Source organism: Gallinula chloropus (assembly GCF_964237585.1).
Source record: "Gallinula chloropus genome assembly, chromosome: 19".
Classification (NCBI taxonomy): domain Eukaryota; kingdom Metazoa; phylum Chordata; class Aves; order Gruiformes; family Rallidae; genus Gallinula; species Gallinula chloropus.
This window is the reverse complement of record NC_140104.1, coordinates 5,947,251-5,966,610: the sequence shown is the minus strand read 5'-3', so window position 1 is coordinate 5,966,610 and position 19,360 is coordinate 5,947,251. Positions and strand designations below refer to the sequence as shown.

The 19,360-nt window shown below is 41.7% G+C and overlaps 1 protein-coding gene across 3 annotated transcripts; it reads left to right on the top strand.

The window, feature by feature from the left end:
* Nucleotides 1-2,228: 2,228 nt before the first annotated feature.
* Nucleotides 2,229-16,307, top strand: RABGEF1 (RAB guanine nucleotide exchange factor 1; the record flags this gene model as incomplete). Of its 3 annotated transcripts, none has more annotated exons than XM_084273188.1 (9): nucleotides 2,232-2,410; nucleotides 4,702-4,868; nucleotides 5,911-6,030; nucleotides 9,057-9,223; nucleotides 10,738-10,819; nucleotides 12,277-12,409; nucleotides 12,805-12,896; nucleotides 14,091-14,347; nucleotides 15,366-16,307. In XM_084273188.1, 9 exons carry the CDS (start codon nucleotides 2,232-2,234, stop codon nucleotides 15,762-15,764), a joined length of 1,596 nt encoding a protein of 531 aa, XP_084129314.1. In that variant the 3' UTR covers nucleotides 15,765-16,307. The 3 variants fall into 3 exon arrangements, with proteins under 3 accessions (XP_084129315.1, XP_084129314.1, XP_084129313.1); XM_084273187.1 differs by having other exon boundaries at nucleotides 9,054-9,223; XM_084273189.1 differs by lacking the exon at nucleotides 5,911-6,030 and having other exon boundaries at nucleotides 2,229-2,410.
* Between the last annotated feature and the right edge of the window lie 3,053 nt (nucleotides 16,308-19,360).

Sequence of the window (19,360 nt, the reverse complement as noted above, 5' to 3'; positions counted from 1 at the left end):
GACAGATATTTGATGTTTAATACCTGGTCTGTTAGATACCAGTATAGTTGACACAGACCTTACTTGAGGAATCGGAAACTAAATCATAGACTCTTTTGGGTTGGAAGAGACCTCAAAGATCACAAAGTTCCAACCCCTGCCATAGGAGGGACAGCCTCAGTAGACCAGGGTGCTCAAAGCCCAATCCAACCTGGCCTTGAACATTGCCAGGGATGGGGCAACCAGATCCAGTGCCTCACCACCCTCACAGTGAGGAGTTTCTTCCTAACGCCTGATCTAACCCATCCCTCCTTCAGGGTAACGCAGAAGCCAGAAGATTTTTGTGAAGACAGTGTATTTATTTTCCTTTGTTAATAGGTCCACGTGAGAATGAATTAAAGTAAATCTGTTGTGTTGGTGCAGAAGTGTGTTAATATCTGTTTCATTCTCAGACATTTCTGTGGGAAGGAAAAGAGTGAATTCAGCTGCTCTCTGCTCGTATAAATGAGAAATCATGTCTCTATGAACCATGCCATTAAGAAACTGGTTCCTGTAATATACAGGTCTCTGCAATGAAACTATTTTTGATTAGAAACCCCTTCTTTCAAAGATAGAAAAGGTGTTAGAGGAAAGAGCCTTAATACTTACATAGGTAAGCAGAATATTTAGTTTGTTCCCCTTTCAGAGAAAATCATGTTTCCTGTTACTTAAAATAACTTGCTTAGCTTACCAGGAAGTGTTAAAACATGCCCAGTCTTTTAAAATGGTTGATCTTACATAATTCAGCTTGGAACAAATTAGCTGTTAACTTCCAAGATGAGAATGCTGTCTCTGGTAATGACACTTGTGCATATGGCATCTGCTTTGCTGGGTGACCCAGAGAAGCGTTTGGGGCTCTTGCTGACAGTGTTGAGCACAAGAGCTTCCAGGGGTGAGTAACCTTTGCTGGACAGAAGCACGAGTAAACAGAGATCCAGATTCCTCAAACATAGGAATTTAGGGGGGGAAATAAGGTTAATCTGACAGTTACTAACATTCCTTAATTTGAGAAGTTCACTTTATCTTGAATTTCATACATTGCACCCCAACGTGTTCAGTTTTTCTTGTCTGGTCTTAAGTAATGTGCTGGAGGGGAGGGTCTTCAAACTGTGGGGCAGTGTTGGTTTAAAAATGAGGTTTTTTCCTTTTAGAGGAAGGAACTCCTAAGGACGTCTTTGGTTGCAAATATGAGAGCAAGGAACCAAATTGCTAAGGTGTTTGCTCAGCTTATGCAAAGCGCTGTCTGCTGAGGATCACAGGGAGAAAAGTGGGCTGGATTCCAGCCCACTGCTTTCCAGTGCCATGCTGTGATATTTCTGGTCTCTGTATGTCAACATTGCAGCCCAAATGTCAATATTTTAATATGTAGACCTTAAACTTGTTAGTGCAGGTGATCCTGTGCTGCTTTGCTCCTAGGATGTTTAGAATTAGGATGAAATAGTTGGAATGCCCTTGGGAGCAAGCTGGCATGTGGGATGGTTTCTGTCAAGCAAAGAAAAGAAAGGGGAGGGCTGGATCACTGGAGACAGGCTCTGCACAGTGGTGGTGGGATAGGCTTGAAAAGAAAACCTTTTGTTGCAGTCACTATAAATAAATTCGATAGAGCTGTGTGTTATGCAGGTGCCCAACTATACTCCGAAGGAAATGGAAGTGCACCTCCTTTATGTTCCTCTACCCTCCTGAATTAGCTGTTACACTTTGCTGTGCTGCAAAGACGTCTTTGAAGCCAGAGATAGGTTATCTGAAGTTTCACTAGTGTGATTCTCTGCTGAGACAGTCAGAGCCTGAATACAAACCTATTTACCTGGTGTCCCTGACTCTGTCTGCTTCTCTTTGGTGGTGACCATAACTTTTCAGTGTTTCTTCTTCCCTCTGTTGCTTTGTGCCCCTGCGACTGTTAGAACAACACAGTGGTGAAATCAGAGCACTGTGCCTTTTTTCCACATGTGTACATAGCTGTATGACTGGTACAGCTGTCTGGTGCTATTTGCAGGTCAAAGCTATGCAAACATATGCTAATGCTGCAGTTGGCTTTCAGGGCTGTGCCTTACATAACTCTGCCCTTCCTCCTGTGGCCTTTGATTTGTTACTGGGGAACTATTCAGCAATTAAAACAGGTGACTTCTTAAAGACAGGCCTTCCAAAGAAATTATTTCTAGCAGGCTGTTACCCTGTTTCTGTCTTTAACCCTTTTGTCTTTAAACAGGAAGAAAATGAACCTGAAATCTGAACGCAGAGGAATTCACGTTGATCAGTCAGAGCTCCTGTGCAAGAAGGGATGTGGTTACTATGGCAATCCTGCTTGGCAGGGATTTTGCTCCAAGTGCTGGAGAGAGGAATACCATAAGGCCCGGCAGAAACAGATTCAAGAGGATTGGGAGCTGGCAGAGCGGTAAAGAGCCCTCTTTATTCCTTCATCTTTTACAGTAGGGTGACTTCACTAAATACTATTCCTGTCTCCTGTTTTCTAGTCCTCTTTTCTCTGGCTCAGTTGCATCAGAAATTCTCAAATATGACCTTTCTGGAAGGACTTAAAAATCTTCCTTTTGATGCAAAGATGAATATTTATGACATTCTAATTTAAGAGGTTTCAAAAGAAAGTCTGTGAAGTAACAAATGTAAACACACCCCCCCCCCCAACCTCTCAACAACTACTTTGACCTGATTTGCATACTGAAGCCTGTAATTCTAGCTAGCAGTTACAAGGGTGAAAGTGCCAATTTTGATTAAAATACCTCTGCCTCTGGAGACCACAGTTATTGTCTTGAATAAAGTCAGCACAATGGCTTTACATTTCAGCTACTGATTAAAAAAAATGGGTCTGTAGTCGTTCTTTTGAACTGCAGGGTTAAGCCCAGAAGCATCAAAGCTCTAACTGTAATAGATTAGGTAATTTTTCTAAGCATGTATTTTCTGCAAAACAACCTAGTTTGATAAATGCTTGACCCTGAAAATGAGTATTGGAGGAAATCTAGGCTTCAGTGAGAAACTAGAAGCTCCATCTGCTCTTTGTCAGTTTTGGGTAGAAAGCAAAAAGCATTAACCACTGCCTGAGAAGCTGCAAAGCTTCCTCTCTTGTACTACAGCTGCCCTTTACTCCCAGGTGTGAGTTACCTGACATCCACTCAGAAGGAACTGTTTGAGGGTTATGTGAATTCTGGAGGTGGAGGAGCATCCAGCTGTATATAAAGAGTTGACTGGCATTTTACTTGAGCTGGCTGTATGTTTATATTGATACAGATTCTCTACATACCCTTACCTTAACGTGCTAGTGGGTGGATGCCAGAACTCTGGGGAAAAGTGCAAATGACTCAGACACGCCTGTATGTGTCTGCACTCAGGTCTGGAACCCTTCAGTGGACTTGAGTTACCTACTGATACGATACCCAAGGTCATCTGAGGGGTGGGGAGGCATGAAGTGCTGTGTTCACATCAGCCCCCCTGAAGAAAGTGACACCTGCAGAAGCTCTCTGACCTTGAGTTGGGTTATGGTTTGGAAACCCCAAGTCTTCTAGTATCTGACTACCCTGCAGGCCCTACCCCAAGGCCCTACTTTAGGCCTAAATTGTTTATAAGTTCTAAAGTTTTAAAGTTTAAAGATTAACTGCAAAGACATTTAGAAAGAAGTGCTTGAAACCTTTCCTGGCTTAATCAGAAGGTGCCAGGTAAGCTGCTGAGTACCATGCAGAGGACTCATCTTGTCCTCTGCCATAAACTTGGTTTTAATAGTTGATAAGGGGTTTGCTAAAGCTGATAGTAATACTGTCAGTCTTAGAACACTGATGTACAATAAAATGAGGCATTTAAGGAATCTTTTAACCAGTAACTGTTTGTTAGGGAGATGCTGGAGGAACAGATGAGCTGCACTTGTTTGCTGTAGTGAGCAGACAGGCCGGTCAGCACAGATAAGACACAATTCCCACCTCAAGAGATTACAAGTGCAAGACCATTTATGGTCCGTTCTGAGCTGGATGGATGTTTAAAGAACATTTCTCAACCTTTTAGCATCTTGAAGGCAGTATAATGCAACCTATTTTAATCTTGCATAAGAGGAGAAGTAGCCAGTGAAGAAGAATGAGTATGTTTGCCCTCCCCTACTTTGCACGTGGGGATTAAAAGATGGGCTTAGTTTCCAAAGCGCCCATTAACATGGCAGAGAAGTGGTTTGCCTCATCCACTCAAACAAGCATATGTATTACCAAGACTTCAAACCCAAATTATGACAGCAATGATCTATTTCCCAGAATATTTCTGAGATTGTGGCAGGGTATTGCACTTGCTCCGCTGCGAGCCATAGTTTTTATCTTTAGTAAGATGGTAAAGGATTGCCTGTGGTAAGGGAGGTGTGCAACTGAATTAATTGTTGGAAGTCCTCCCAGTCTTTCCCCTCTACCTTTGTAAATTCAGGGCTGTGTTGTGATTATACTTCAGCCTCCTCTCTTTCAACCTTACTATTTAATCCTCCCTGGCCATCTTAAGCTTTCGCTCACTTTCACCACTGCAACCTGGAAAGATTGGACATAGTGTAGTGAAAGGAGATGAGATGTGGTAGGAAGCAAGAAAAGAAGATGGGCATAGAGGAGAACGAGCATGTCAAATGAGCAGTTAATTTATTGCACAGGAAATTAGTTTATTTACTGGTTTTAAGCACTTAAAAATGACCTACATTGTTTTTAATTGCAGGCTGCAGCGTGAGGAGGAAGAAGCATATGCAAGTAGTCAGAGTACCCAAGGGGCACAGTCACTGACCTTTTCAAAATTTGAAGAAAAGAAAACCAATGAGAAAACACGAAAGGTCACTACTGTGAAGAAGTTCTTCACTGCTTCTTCCAGAGCTGGAGCTAAGAAGGGTAACTTTCTCCTTTGCTTTTAATGTACAACTTAAGTTAAAAAGTATTTTTGGTAGATGTACTGGAAAGGCAGAGTAGTGCTCTGTGACTTGATGAAAAAAGTTGTAATTATAATGCTTGTGGAGAGCAATGTGTGAAGTCTTGCTGAAAGCACTGGAAAAATGTGAGCTTTTGGGTGATGCCAGTTTTTTTAATGGAACGGCATGCTTCTGAACCTGTGGGCATGTTTGTTATTACACAGGAGTTCCTCCACCAACAGGTAGTACAGATGTACTCCTGGTGGTGGTCTGCCACTGCACTGCTGAGTGGAAGTGTCTCGTTATTATGTCACAAATTCTTGCTAGATCTGTGACTCAACCATAGTGTGATACTGTGGGTTTGGACTTGAAGGGGAACTCTTCCCAAAGAAAGCAGGAGAAAAGGTACTTACTGACTGTCAGTCATCTCAAACTGCTATGTCTAAGTGTGATGGAGATGCTGATCTTTTATATCAGGTCATGCTGCCACAACAGATCACTTCAGCAGCTCTTATGGGGAGCATAGGAATGTGTAAGGAGGGTGCCTTTAGATGGAAGTAAATGTGAAAGGAAACTTGTGGTGTTTATGCATGCGTGGGTTGTGAATATCAAGTTTGTGGTTGGCTGAATGTTTATTCTACAGCATGTGTTACAAGTAAGAATGATTAATGGCACTGACTCCTTTATGTAGCAATAGCTTACATGGGCAGAAACCCAGGAAATGCTAGACTCTGGAGGAGGCATTCCAGAAGAAAAAGAAGTGTTAATATATCTTAGCCTTAGAGATGGTGCATTCCCTTAAGAAGAAATTCTGTATATGCCTGGGTTTCACCTTAGGATTCACCTTGGTGCATGGGCAGCAGCTGGCTATGTGAGGCATTCAGCTATGTATTACAAACTTTTTTTTTATGTTCATTCTTCTCACTTTCCATCTTTTCCTTTTTTTTTTTTTGTTATCCCCTCCACCATCTCTCCTGACGTGCTCCTGCTCTCTGGTGTCTTGCTTGCCTTTGCATTTATTTCAGTGTCTCAAGAGAAAATCATTAAGCAAGGACAGCTTGGGAGGGAGCGAAATGCTGATAACATTCTCAGGGATTTGAAGGAGATTTTTACTCCCTCCTGGGAACTGGCTTCCCCTACTGAAGGTAATGCAGTACAGCTTGGGCAAGCTGTCTGCTTAATTTTTAGTAAAGCTTACTTTTTGGGCTTTGCAAAGTACTAACTAGGGTTGTGCCAGTTATAACTCACGTTGTTGAATGAGATGATGACAGAAAAAGCAAGTCTAACATCTTGCACTAGAATCTCTAAGCCAATTCTTTGCTTTTTTGGTGTGGAGAATATAGGAGTAAAGCTGAAGCTTCTCTGAGCTCTACCTCAGTGTGACATCTGAAGGATTATACAGTTTCAAAAAAAGAGTTTGCTGAGAAGTAGCTAGATCTTGTGCTGCTTCATGTTCTTATTAAAATATAATTCCAGGTTGCTATTATAAATCTGATAAGTTAAAGCTACTTCAATTTAATAGTTCACACTTCAAGAAGTTTTGCGTTCTCAGTACATCTCCAGATGTTTGTTGTATTAATCAAGGTGACAATTTCATAGCAAGAGAAGACAGGCTGGTTTCATTTTAACCAAAATGATGCTAAAACCCTTGATGCAAGCAGTTCTGGGATCTAGTCTTATGTTATTTAGATGTCTGCAGTTTTGATGTGCTCTGCTAACTAAAGAAATTTTGAAGAACTTTCTATTTTGCAAATTCGATGAAGATGGATGGGAGGTGTAGTAGAGTTAATGACAATGTTTTGGGTTTTTTTTAAATATTCTTTACTGGGACTCAGATCCATGACCATGGCACAACCATAGTGAATCACTGGAGTGCTGATGTTCTGCTGTGACAAGTAGCGTTTCTATAGAATGCCTTGAGAAAGATTTTCCTATTAATAGTGCTTATTCTTTGTAAAAGTGATCCTTTTTAACTCTTCTCCTATTCTTTCTTTGCATTTTGGCATATCTCACCTACTAGGTTCTCCTTAACTTGTTCAGATCACACTTCTTTTGCATAAATGAGTTCTTTTTAGTTAAGACTTCATTATATTAGAGTATGCAGCAAAGCTGAAAATACTCTGTTGCTGAAAGTAGATTTGTTCTTGCAGCCCTTAGTAATCCATACATATTGGACAGGTTTGTTTTCCTTAAATTTCAATGCAGAGATAAACGAAGTAGAAACATTTCTGAGTGCCTACATGTAGTCCTTGGTGTGACTCATTAAAAAGACAGTTCATCCTAACATTTTTAATGCATACATTAGCAGTAATCAATCTCAGTTGACAACATCTCTCTAGTCACTAACCACCACCCCCCTCCCATTTTAAATGTATAATTGTAAAAGTCATATTCATATTCCTTAAAGTACTGGGATGGGGTGGTTATTTTTATAATACAGTGAACTGAATGTTGAAATGAGTAAATAAATCTTCAGCTGTTCTTTGGAATGAAGTCAGTAATTAACTGGGGTGGGGGAGGAAGGAATCTTCTCATTCTATCCTTTCAAAGTGTACCTGCTTGCTTTGTTTATTGTTTCAAAACTCTGCTCTCTTCTTACTGGTTATCTAATATTAAATGTGACAAATTTAGATCACCATATAGTAATGGTTGCTGTTCAGCTCAAATACTGTCCACACTTTTTATTTTGAATCTTAAATATAAAGAAGGTTGGAGGAAATCCCCTCTGGAAAAAGTGCTCTTGTGTAACTAGGAAGGAGACTGATTTGGACTTTCTATCTCTATTGCTACAATTGGAATGTAAATATTTGTAAAACCTTTTCTATTCTTATCTTTAAATACCATAAATGTCCTAATGGTACCTGACCAAACTGTCCAGAGGAGAAGGTTATGCTGAAGTGTAGAGGTCTTAGTGAGTCTTGTGGTTTGGTCAAATGATCAGTCACTGGATCACGCAGCTTTGAATTTACTATAGTGCTGGACGGCTTTGAAAGCAAGTAACAGCAAACAAACCCACTCAAGTTACAATTAAACATACCAATTTAAGCATACTAATCCCATTTATACCTCTTTATCTTTTGGAGTTCTGCATGGATGCTTACTGAAAGAAGGCTCTCTTGCTGTGCATGTTGGTATTTGCAGATTGAAAGATGTTTGTGTCATGTTGGTCACGGGTGTTTTCTGTCTCTTTGCTGCTTGCTTTTCATCATGTCCATTTACATCATCTCTATTCATTCCTTCATTTTGAACAGTGTTGGCTGGCAAGTTGAAAGGTGGGTGAACTAAACCTGGGTAGTGAAGGTATTGGATCAGCAGAGTTAACCTGCAAACATAGACCTTGGAAAACCAGATGTGTTTGTGTGGGAAAACTCCATGGTTGCAGCTGTATAAACTTGCATCCAGTGCTGTGTGCTGTCTGTGTTCCTAGCTCCTTCCTGGGTGCTGAGCACACTCTCCCTTGAACAGATGCAGTGCTTCTCCTCTTGCTGAAACAGAAATGGCCAAGTTCTCATTTACACTGCAGGTGGGCTTCTGTGGCATCTGCTGCCCAGCAAACTCGGGCTGCTGCATTTGCACCACCCTCACACTCCCCTTTCTTGTCTTGTGCTGCTGCTCCTGTGACCTGGTAGGAAGCTGAAAAATAACCCTGTAAGCAACACTGATTTGTGACTAGCACTGCCCCAAACTATTACTCCTTAAAGCAGTTTGTGAGGCAGTTGAATGAATACTTGTGTTGATGCAAGCAAAGGACCAGGAATGCAAAGGTGAGAGAGAATGGAAAAGGGGCTACTCCGTTATTTTAAACTGCTGCAGAATCCCATCTGGAAGCCTTCATGTTTTATGGAGGTATCTTACCTTGCCTGGGAATGAAAATGTAAGAAACCCAGAAGCAAATCCATGTTACAGTCATTTGCTGATGTAAAAGGCCATTAGTGTAAATGGGTACGTGGCTATAAATGTTTCACTTCAGTGGAATACTCATATTCCTTGAGTTCTGTTTAATAATATCCAGCATTTCACTGGTAAAGCTTGAGAAAGAAATGTTTATTCATCTGCACAGCTGGAAAAAAAAAACAACCCAAAACTGAAATTTTAATACTTGTCAAATGCTTCCTGAATTCATCCATCAGTGTAAAAAACCTAATCTGATGTGCCCACATTTTCCCAGCAGAGATCCAAGAAGCCAAGGCTCCCAGCCCGTCTATAAACAGGCAGGCTAGCATCGAGACAGATCGGGTATCCAAGGAGTTCATAGAGTTTCTCAAGACCTATCATAAACCTGGGCAAGATATATATAAGCAGTGTAAGCTATTTTTGGACACCATGAATCATAAAAGGGTAAGTTTTGCATGCCTTTTACGTAGATAGAATGGGCAAATTAGGGAAAAATAGGGAAAATGCTGCACTGCTGCTAGTAGTTTGGGGTTTATGTGTTGCATACAGGAGCCTTCAGCTGATAGGCTTAGTCAGGCAAAGATCCCAGTGGTAAGGTATGTGACCAAAGAAACCCTCAAACCACAGTATCTCAGGCATCTCAAGAGAACTTTCCTTTGCATCCTGAATAAATTATTTCTGAAAGATAGACTATCTGTTAAGCAAGCAATTTTCTAGATAAACATGACTTCTGGAGATGATAATATATTACATTTTGAGGTTTCTGAGGTCTTAAGTCTAAAACATTATAATACAGTATGAAGCCACACATCCCCTTTTCTTGGGAAAGGGGAACTTGACTGCTTTTTTAACATGGAATAAAGGTTACATCTCTGTTCTCCTTATAAAATATTCATGTTCTTGAAATATTAATGTGTCTGTAGTGCCACCTATGGTTGAAATGAGTCAGTATTCATAACACTTCCCCTACCTTTCCTATTTAGTTACACAAATGACATAATGAAATTGGACTGGAAATTAAAGGGGGTTTTGATGGAATTTTACATGCCCTCCACTTTGAAAGCATCTTGGAGGGTTTTTTTTTTCTTTTAGAACTGATTCATTCTGAGCATAAAAGTTAGTGAAAATAGTGTAGTTAATACTATTGGTTGTAATCACTGAAGGTGTCTTTGTTTCCTTGAACATGTGTGCTAGTCAAAAAGAAGTGTTTCTTGAAACATACAATTTATTACTACATGTAAACTAGGCCTTAAAATGCAGCAGTGCCACCAGAGCTGAGACTTTATGTTCAGGGTAACTGTCTGTAGTTTTTGGCCTTGGAGAATTCAGAAACTATGTTCTCTCTCCATTTTTTTTGTTTGGGTTTTTTAGGGGTTTTTTTTACATATGGTTTTATGCTGCCATTTAATGTGAAAAATGACTTCAGTGAAGTCAATTTTAACCCTTCAAACCTCTGTTATGTCCTTCACTAGCACAGTTAATTCCCAAAAGACAATCTAGTTTCACAAATAACGTTGTGAGTGTGTTTCATAGTAGCTTTATCATCACAAGTGTTTGATGCATAGATATTCTTTCAAATCTATGACTTATATTCTTGGGGTTTTTGCTATGCTGTATGCCATCTTACATAGAGACAAAATTGGGAGCCAAGTGTTCTGCTTCAGTCTGTACTGGTTTTTGTGTCACCACTGCTCAGGGATGTGTCTGGGGAAAATAGCCCTGCACCTGTCCTGTTCCATTGCTATTATCCATCTGTTCAGCAGATGAACATAAGCTGTTCACATGTTAAGGAGTCAGTGTGTCTGGGTTTCCCCAAGTTTTGAGTGTAACATAGCCAAGATAACCACGAGATATTTGAATTCTCAGACTGTGACACTCTCCTTAAGCAACAGTGAACTATCAGAGACCTTGCTGCCGTTTCATCCACGCACATGCACCCACTCAGTTTTCTGTTACAGGAGTTGAGTATTGAGGAGCAGTCTGAGTGTGCCCAGGACTTCTATCAAAATGTAGCAGAGAAATTACAGACGCGTTGGAAAGGTATTACATTCCTCTTCCTCATATCTCAGGGCTGAAAAGGTAGTATTTGGCAGACAAAGCTTCCCAAATGACAGCTAGACAGCTGTCAGGCGGAAAAGGACCTGGGGGTGTTGGGTGACTGCAGACTGAACGTGAGCCAGCAGTGTGCCTGGGTAGCCAGGAAGGCCAGTGGCATCTTGGATTCTATCAAAAACAGTGTGGCCAGTAGGTCTGGGGAGGTGATTGTGCCCCCGTACTTGGCATTGGTGAGGCCATACCTTGAGTACTGTGTGCAGTTCTGGGCTCTCCACCATAAGAAGGACATTGAGGTCCTTGAGTAAGTCCAGAGAAGGGCAACCAGGCTGGGAAAAGGGCTGGAGGGCAAATCCTCTGAGGAGCGGCTGAGGGAGCTGGGGGTGTTCAGTCTGGAGAAGAGGAGGCTGAGGGGAGACCTTATCACCACCTACACTGCCCTGCCAGGAGGGTGCAGAGAGGTGGGTGATGGTCTCTTCAGCCAGGGGACAAGAGATGGGACAAGGGGCAATGGCCTCAAGCTGTGCCAGGGCAGGGTCAGAGCAGATGTGAGGGAAAAGTTCTTCCCTGAAAGAGTTGTGGGGATGTGGAACAGGCTGCCCAGGGAGGGGCTGAGTCACCAACCCTGGGTGTGTTTAACAGATGGATAAATGAGGTACTTAGAGATATGGCTTAACATAGGACAGAAGTGGTTGGACTAGATGATATTAAAGGTCTTTTCCAACCTTGGGATGCTGTGATTCTGTGAATTTTCATGTAAAAATGGGGCATTCCTTACCAGCTTTCAGAAATGCTGTTAACAAATTCTAGGCCCATAGAAAGCACAGTTCCCAGCAGCACCAGTTCTATAAAGTTTTGCAGTCTGAATTGTTTGGTTTTATGGGTTTTTCTTAAACTCTGTTAAGTGTGGTTGAGTTGTCTTAAATTCAATACCATTTGTTTAAAACTGAGGTTGAATATGTAACCTCAACCCAGTTACCCAGCTGTGAGCCTGATGTTACACTGTAATGCACAAGGAGCCAGCGGGAGGGGAATGTTCCTGTTGCAGACTCTTCTGTGTGCCCAGTATCCAAGTGGCACAGCTTAAACATACCCAGGGACTTTTTCAGAGACATAAACAGGAATAGAGGATTTGGAGACTAAATCCAGTGAGGTCTTCCAAGACACTATTTTCCAGAAATGTTCTTCTTAGCTACAAACAGCTGGACCTAATCTGTGTGTTGGTTGTGCTAAATGAATGTGCTTCATTGTGAACCTGTGTACTTACTTTGGCATGTCACTGTGGTGTTCTCACTGTTGTATTTTTACTCCATGGTGCAGAGTGAAAATGCTCCAAGTATTTCAGTTCTTTTTTAGCTCAGGTTGGCTAGAGCCAGTAGTACTGATTTGATGTTGTGACCAAACTCTATTCAAAATGGCTGTGGAATACTTTATTTACCTTTCAGTCTCCCCTGAAAAAGTGGAGAAAGCAATGGATCAGATTGAAAAATACATTATGACTCGACAGTATAAGTATGTCTTTTGCCCTGAAACAACTGATGATGAGAAGAAAGATCTTGCTGTCCAGAAGAGAATCAGGTAAGTCTTTGAGAGAAAAACAGTTGAGGAATCTCCAGTCCTGTGGACGAGCTCTGAAGCAGACATGTTAACAAAATCTCTTGCTGTACATTGAAAACTGGCAAGCTTTGTAACCAGAAACACTTTAGGAAACAGAAGAAATAAGTAGAATGAATAAAGCAAGCTACTGCACTAGGAAAACGGATCGGTGTGCTTCTGTTAAGTGCAAAAAGTAGCAAAAAAGCAAGTATTTTCTCTGGAAATAAATGACTTCAGTGGAACAAACTAGCTTATAACTGGACTAGTGCCTCATTTACACAAAGCACTCCTTGTGCACTGAATTCAAGAAGCAGCTGGTTTCAGACACCTGAATGTTACTGGCACAGGACGGTTTGACATTTTGCTTCTTGCCGCAGGGCTCTGCACTGGGTGACTCCCCAGATGCTGTGTGTGCCTGTCAACGAAGAGATCCCCGAAGTCTCCGATATGGTTGTAAAAGCAATTACAGGTTTGTGAACAATGAGGTTTACATTTAATGCTTAAAATTTCACGTCTCTCTCTCATAGAAATTACTTGCTGCTGTTATCAGAAGGTACTCTTTAGGGACGCTCTTCGGAGGGATCTGAACAGACTAGACCGATGGGCTGAGACCAACGGGATGAAGTTTAACAAGGCCAAGTGTAGAGTGCTGCACATGGGACATAACAACCCCGTGCAGCAACACAGGCTGGGGGAGACTGGCTGGAGAGCTGTCAGGCAGAGAAGGATCTGGAGGTGTTGGTTGACAGCAGGCAGAATATGAGCTAGCAGTGTGCCCGGGCAGCCAAGAAGGCCAATGGCATCTTGGCTTCTATCAAAAACAGTGTGGCCAGTAGGTCTGGGGAGGTGATTGTGCCCCTGTACTCGGTACTGGTGAGGCTGCACCTCGAGTGCTGTGTCCAGTTCTGGGCTCCTCATCATAAGAAGGACATTGAGGTCCTGGAGCGAGTCCAGAGAAGGGCAACCAGGCTGGGGAAGGGGCTGGAGGGCAAATCCTCTGAGGAGCGGCTGAGGGAGCTGGGGATGTTCAGCCTGGAGAAGAGGAGGCTGAGGGGAGGCTTTATCACCACCTACAACTACCTGAAGGGAGGCTGTAGAGAGGTGGGTGATGGACTCTTCAGCCAGATGACAGGAGATGGGACAAAGGGAAATGGCCTCAAGCTGTGCCAGGGCAGGGTTAGATTGGATATTAGAAAAAAATTTGTTACTGAAAGAGTTGTCAGGGCTGGAACAGGCTGCCCAGGGAGGGGGTTGAGTCACCTTCCCTGGATGTGTTCAGAAAAAGGGTAGATGAGGTACTTATGGATCTGGTTTAGCTTAGGATGGGAATGGTTGGACTTGATGATCTTCAAAGGTCTCTTCCAACCTTGTGATTCTGTGATATTCAGGGCTTTTAGATTTGCAGTAGTCCTTGTAGCATTTGACTGTCATCTGGGAAGTGGGAATTATGTTGCTATCACAGAAGTGACAGGCTTACCTTACGTATTAGAAACGCCTGGACTGAACCAAGAGAAGGTTGAATAAACAGATAATTCTATGGAACAACAAGCACCACAGACACAAATGATGCAATTTTAGTATTGTCCAGCAAGTGTCCTACTCATTCAGGTATCTGAGTACTATGGGTTTAATGAGTTGAGAACTCTTTTATTTTATCTTACAGATATTATTGAGATGGATTCAAAGCGTGTCCCACGTGATAAACTAGCATGCATCACCAAGTGCAGCAAGCATATATTTAATGCTATCAAAATCACAAAAAATGAACCAGCTTCTGCTGATGACTTTCTTCCAACCCTTATATACATCGTTTTGAAAGGAAACCCACCCCGCCTGCAGTCTAACATCCAGTATATAACACGCTTCTGTAATCCAAGCAGGTTAATGACAGGAGAAGATGGCTACTATTTTACCAACCTGGTAAGTGCAGGAATAGCATTGACCCTTTGTGCAACAAGATTGTCCTTACTGGAAATTCCTATATCTAAATAAAAGGCATAATATAAAAGGAAAATCAAAACTAATCTTCAAAGTAGTGGTTGAGGTTACGTAGGGTACAGCAAGCTCTTTTGTTTTATATCTCCTCTCACTGCTTCCCTGCTGTCAAAATCAGCCAGTGCTTTGCTTTCTTTAATTAAACTATTTACTTGAACAGTCTCATGCTAAGACTCAGATATATATTATTCTGTAGGGCAATAAGTACTCCTAAAATGCTGAGTTTGAAATGTGCAGGTGTAACAGATGTGGTCTTAAATGAGGAACTTGACAAGAGTTTCTCTCTTGAAGGGACTGCAGAACTAGGCTGCTAATGTGTGGAGGTAAACAGGCTTTATAAACCCTCTGGAGGAGGCACTTATTTGTGTGCTTGGTTATATTAAAAGTAATTATGTTTATGAACTTGCCTTCTCTGCAGTTTATCATACAATAATTCTCAAAAAAAGTAGTTGAATGAAATGCTTGGTACATTAAAAATCCCTTTCAGTAGGAGCAGAACATCTGCAAGGTAAAATAAGCATTTGGCTGTCCTTCCTTCAGAAGATGACTAGAAAGCATGGCAGATCTCTGCTGATTAGATTATTAAACACCAATAGAGTGCTTTTGGCTGGTTGTCATGTTCTTTTTTGTCTGTTCTGTCACCACCAAAACACAGTGACCCTGAGGCTTGTAGTGTTTGTTATCCTGTGAGTCAGTACTGTTCAGGTAAAGTTGTGTCTTCATGTATTATTCTCCAAATTTTAGACTTCTTCAGACTTTGGGGAGAGGATAGAGGCATGTGAACTGTCCAGTACACTTAGTTTCTGGAAGAGCTCTTTAGGAACAATCTTTTGAGACATTAAGTAAAGAATCGGTCACTGGTCTAAGAGTAGGATTAAGAAATAGAGCACAGAAGTTCCAATTTGTAGCTTGCAGTGATGCTCTCTGTTTTGTTTGTTTGTAGTGCTGTGCTGTGGCCTTCATTGAGAAACTGGATGCTCAGTCATTAAATCTCAGCCAAGAAGATTTCGATCGCTTTATGACGGGTCAGACGTCCCCGAAGAAGCAAGAATCTGACAGTTTTTCACCTGATGTGTGCCTGGGTGTTAAGCAAATGTATAAAAACTTAGACCTACTATCTCAGTTGAATGAGAGACAGGAAAGAATTGTCAATGAAGCCAAGAAGCTTGAGAAAGACCTAATAGATTGGACTGATGGAATTACAAAGGAAGTCCAGGATATTGTTGAGAAATATCCATTAGAAATAAAACCAAAAAGTCAAGCCTTAGCAGCTATTGACTCTGAAAATGTGGAGAATGACAAGCTGCCCCCACCACTGCAGCCTCAGGTTTATGCAGGATAATTACCAGTGTTAACTTTGAAAAGCATCATTATCCTCACCTAGTACTATCCCATACTTGGGAAGGGAAGTAAATTCAAGGCTAAAAATCAGATGAGCTTAAAACAATACATTTTTAAAGGTAGTTTTTTTTTTGTTAAGTGTAATGAATTGTATTTATTTTAGTCAAGTAGATTTCTATTAGGCTTTTGTGGGTTTTTGAACTGAATTGAAATTTTCTACACAAACAGGTGTAATTTTTAAGCAACACTAGTCCATTGACATCTTTCCTGAAAGCTTCCTTCTAGGCATGCACTTACTTGTTTTTAATAATTCATTTAACTGAATTCAAATTCCAGCAGAAACTTGAAAGGTACCAATGTTAGTCTGACTTTATTCTGTAGCTGTAAAGATGAGATATATATTGTAAAATATGTAAAATTGTAAATAGATTTAAAATCTAATGTCTCGACTGTGCATGACATCTTGTGTGTGAGTGAAAAGGATATAACTTACAGTATAAAGGCAAGTACACTGTTAATGTTTCAGTAAACTGGATGGTGTTAACTGGTGAATTAGGGGCGGGGGGGTGGGGATTGTAATGGTCTGAAAACCTGACACAGGATCTGCTTTGTATGAAAAAAAGGAAAAAAAAAAAAAAGAAGTGCTATTTAAAATATGACATTTCTGCCTGTAAAGATTCTCTCTGCTTTGTCAGTATTGATGGCCTTCGGTGGTGCACGTAAAGAGCTGCTATCACTGCTCTGGAACAGAATGTTGAACTGAACTTCAGAAAGAGGGAAGTGTCTTTATGCAAACCTGGGTGATGCAGAACAAAAGGGGGGCAGGGAGGAGATAGCAAGAGAGTCGTGTCTAAAAGGGGCTTTTCTGGCATTGCCTTGTAATTTCCATCTGTGGTTGAGGTCTTGATTGCTTTGCTGGGGTTTTTGGGTTGTTTTTTTTTTTTGACAATCCGGGTAGATAAATAAGTTAATATGATTAGAAGCTGCTTTTTAGAAGAAGCACGAGCCATTGCTGGAGCAGAAAATTGCACTTTATTTTCACAAAAACCCATCAGTCTTCTGATCTTTAGTGACCCCCTTTAGCCCAGCTTACCTTGCTGAAGTATGGAGCATCAAGGTGATGGTGGCTTCCTGTCCCTACAAGTGCAAATGGGTGCGTTTGAAGTGAAGAATAACAGATCACTCTGCAAAAAGTAACCTCTTGCAATAGAACTTTTTTTTTTTTATGCCAGTGAAACCTTTTATATATCATTTAAAATATCTTCCAGTTAATCCAGGCTGCCGTGACTTGTTTGTGTACCTGAGATACCTGAGGCAGAGCTACTTTAGCTTGAGCTACTCTGAAGCAATGTTAGACGTTCTTACCATCAAGGAGGAAAGTACCTACCTCTTTACGTTCCACTGCTTTAACAATCCTGCTATTGGAAATTTGCATTGCAATAATTTCAGACCACAACTGTGACTTGTCCCTTTTGGCTGGATGTTTTTAGTTGTATGAACTATGCATTCCCAGTGTTTCAGAGAGAACAGGGTACCCAAAACTCCCGCTGCCCAGGCAGAGCAATGAGCGAATTGGATGATCGCAGATAATTTCCTGCATCCATTGTGTCACTGCACCCAAACTGCTTCGGATCTGAACAGTGCTTGCAGTAAGTAATACTGCAGAGTCTTTATTTTCTTTACAAACACTAGGTGCTAATTCTGATATCCAGGTACACAGGTTTTCCGGGGGGGGGGGAGAAGGGAAGGAAACTTTCAGCTATTGTGTAAATTGCCATGTTTAAATAAAAGTGTGTACACTGGGCTTTGTTATGCTGTTAATGATTAATGCCAAGAGAATTGTGAGTGCTTCTGCATTCTCTGTCTTCTGGAGACACAATTGTTGGCCATTCAAGTGCAAGTCTAGGTAACACCATCTTTTTTCTTTGAGGAAAGGTCATTGTGGTGAGTAAGTACTTAAGAATGACTTGCTGTTGCCATTGTACTAAGTATCTCTTATTCATATGCCATCTTGTTATCAAGCCACTAAGATGGGAGTGTTTTCAGCAAACAAATCCTCAAATCCCCTGTAAAGCAGGTAAAATGGATTTCCTTGCCCCATGGAAAAGGTAGCAGGCAGGAGGGGTTTGCTCCTAGCTGTAGTATAGCCCTAGTACTAACAACGCTGGGAGCAACTCTCACAGGAACTTGCATTCCAGTGTTTGAGTAACTAGACTGCTTTAATACCTGGTCAGTATTTTAATAGGCAAAGTACCTGTCTGTAAGTAAAATGGCATTGCTGTGGTGTAGGGATGCACTGGTCCCCCAGGCGAGGTTGGGGTGAGATGGTGAGAGGCCGGACCCCAGTGACACAGGAACTTGTGAGATCGTATCTATGACCAAGTTACTTGTGAACCAGAGAATTCAATTGAAATACTGTCTTAAAGTGGATTGGAATGCAGGCTGCTGTGCTCTGGTGGCAGTCAAGAGTGTCAGAAGTCCCTTGTTTTTTCAGCAGCCCACTACTCTTTCAGCGATACTCAAAATGAGTGTGCAGCTCACTACTGAAAGTTCTACTTCTTTGCATGTGAACTACCTACTTATTTTGCTGTAGTAAAGAAGCTATTTTACAAGAAGTACTGGTTAATTAAACTGTAAAACATCTTTGGTTCCACAAGTGAATTATGGAATTAAATTGATTCTTCTACCCATTTATTATCAGTGTTTACAGATTCTCTGGTGTTTGTTCTCTTCTGGCTGGGTAACTCACGCTTGAGGGAGGGAGGGAGGCACATACATATGGCTGGTGTTATTTATCAGCAGTCTGGGGGAGAAAAAGAAGAGGTGGAAGAGGGGTAGAAGCAGCGTTCCACCTGCTAAAAAACTGAACCATGGAGGCTTCTCTGGCTACAGTGGCTGCAACACAGGACAAAACAGTTTGATGCTTTATCTGGGCGTGCAGGAGATGACACACCCTGTCCTTTTGCTTTATCTACACCCACCATCCTTTTGTCAGCCACAGAGAGAAGTACTGTCCATGACTTCTGTTTTTAATTGTCCAAGAGGCTTGCCAAATGTGCATTGGCACTACTGCCTCTTGACTCGCTCAAGAAGAGTCAATTGTTAACAAAGGAGAGTAATTCAGTGCTGTCCTCAGACACCTTCAAAGCCAGCCATTTCTGACCCCTTCTCATCTTCAGGAACCCACTGTGGTTTTTCATTTAGCATGACTCTTGCAGCTGTTTTCCCTCCAGCTTGTCCAAGGGGGACAAGGGTGGCAGGGCCCAGACCCTGGGTCAGGTGAAGGCAGCGCTGTTGTGTGGCAGCCAGAGAAGAACTTTGCCCATCCCTCTGCCATCACCCTTTGCTGGGTTTGTCCCTCCTGCCTCTCCGCCCTGGGGCCTCGTTATAACTAAAATGTTGGTTTTCCCGGTTGCTTCTGTTAAATCAACTGCTTTGCGAAGGTAATCTTGAACCTTTTAGCTATTGGGCGCCATTATAAAAGGAATAACAAGGGTGGTTTTGAATGTAGCACAGGGTGTGGACGGGAGAGGGGCTGGAGCTGTCACCGAGGCACGGGTTGGGCTGCTGCGCCCCGGCCTCAGAGAACAGTCACAG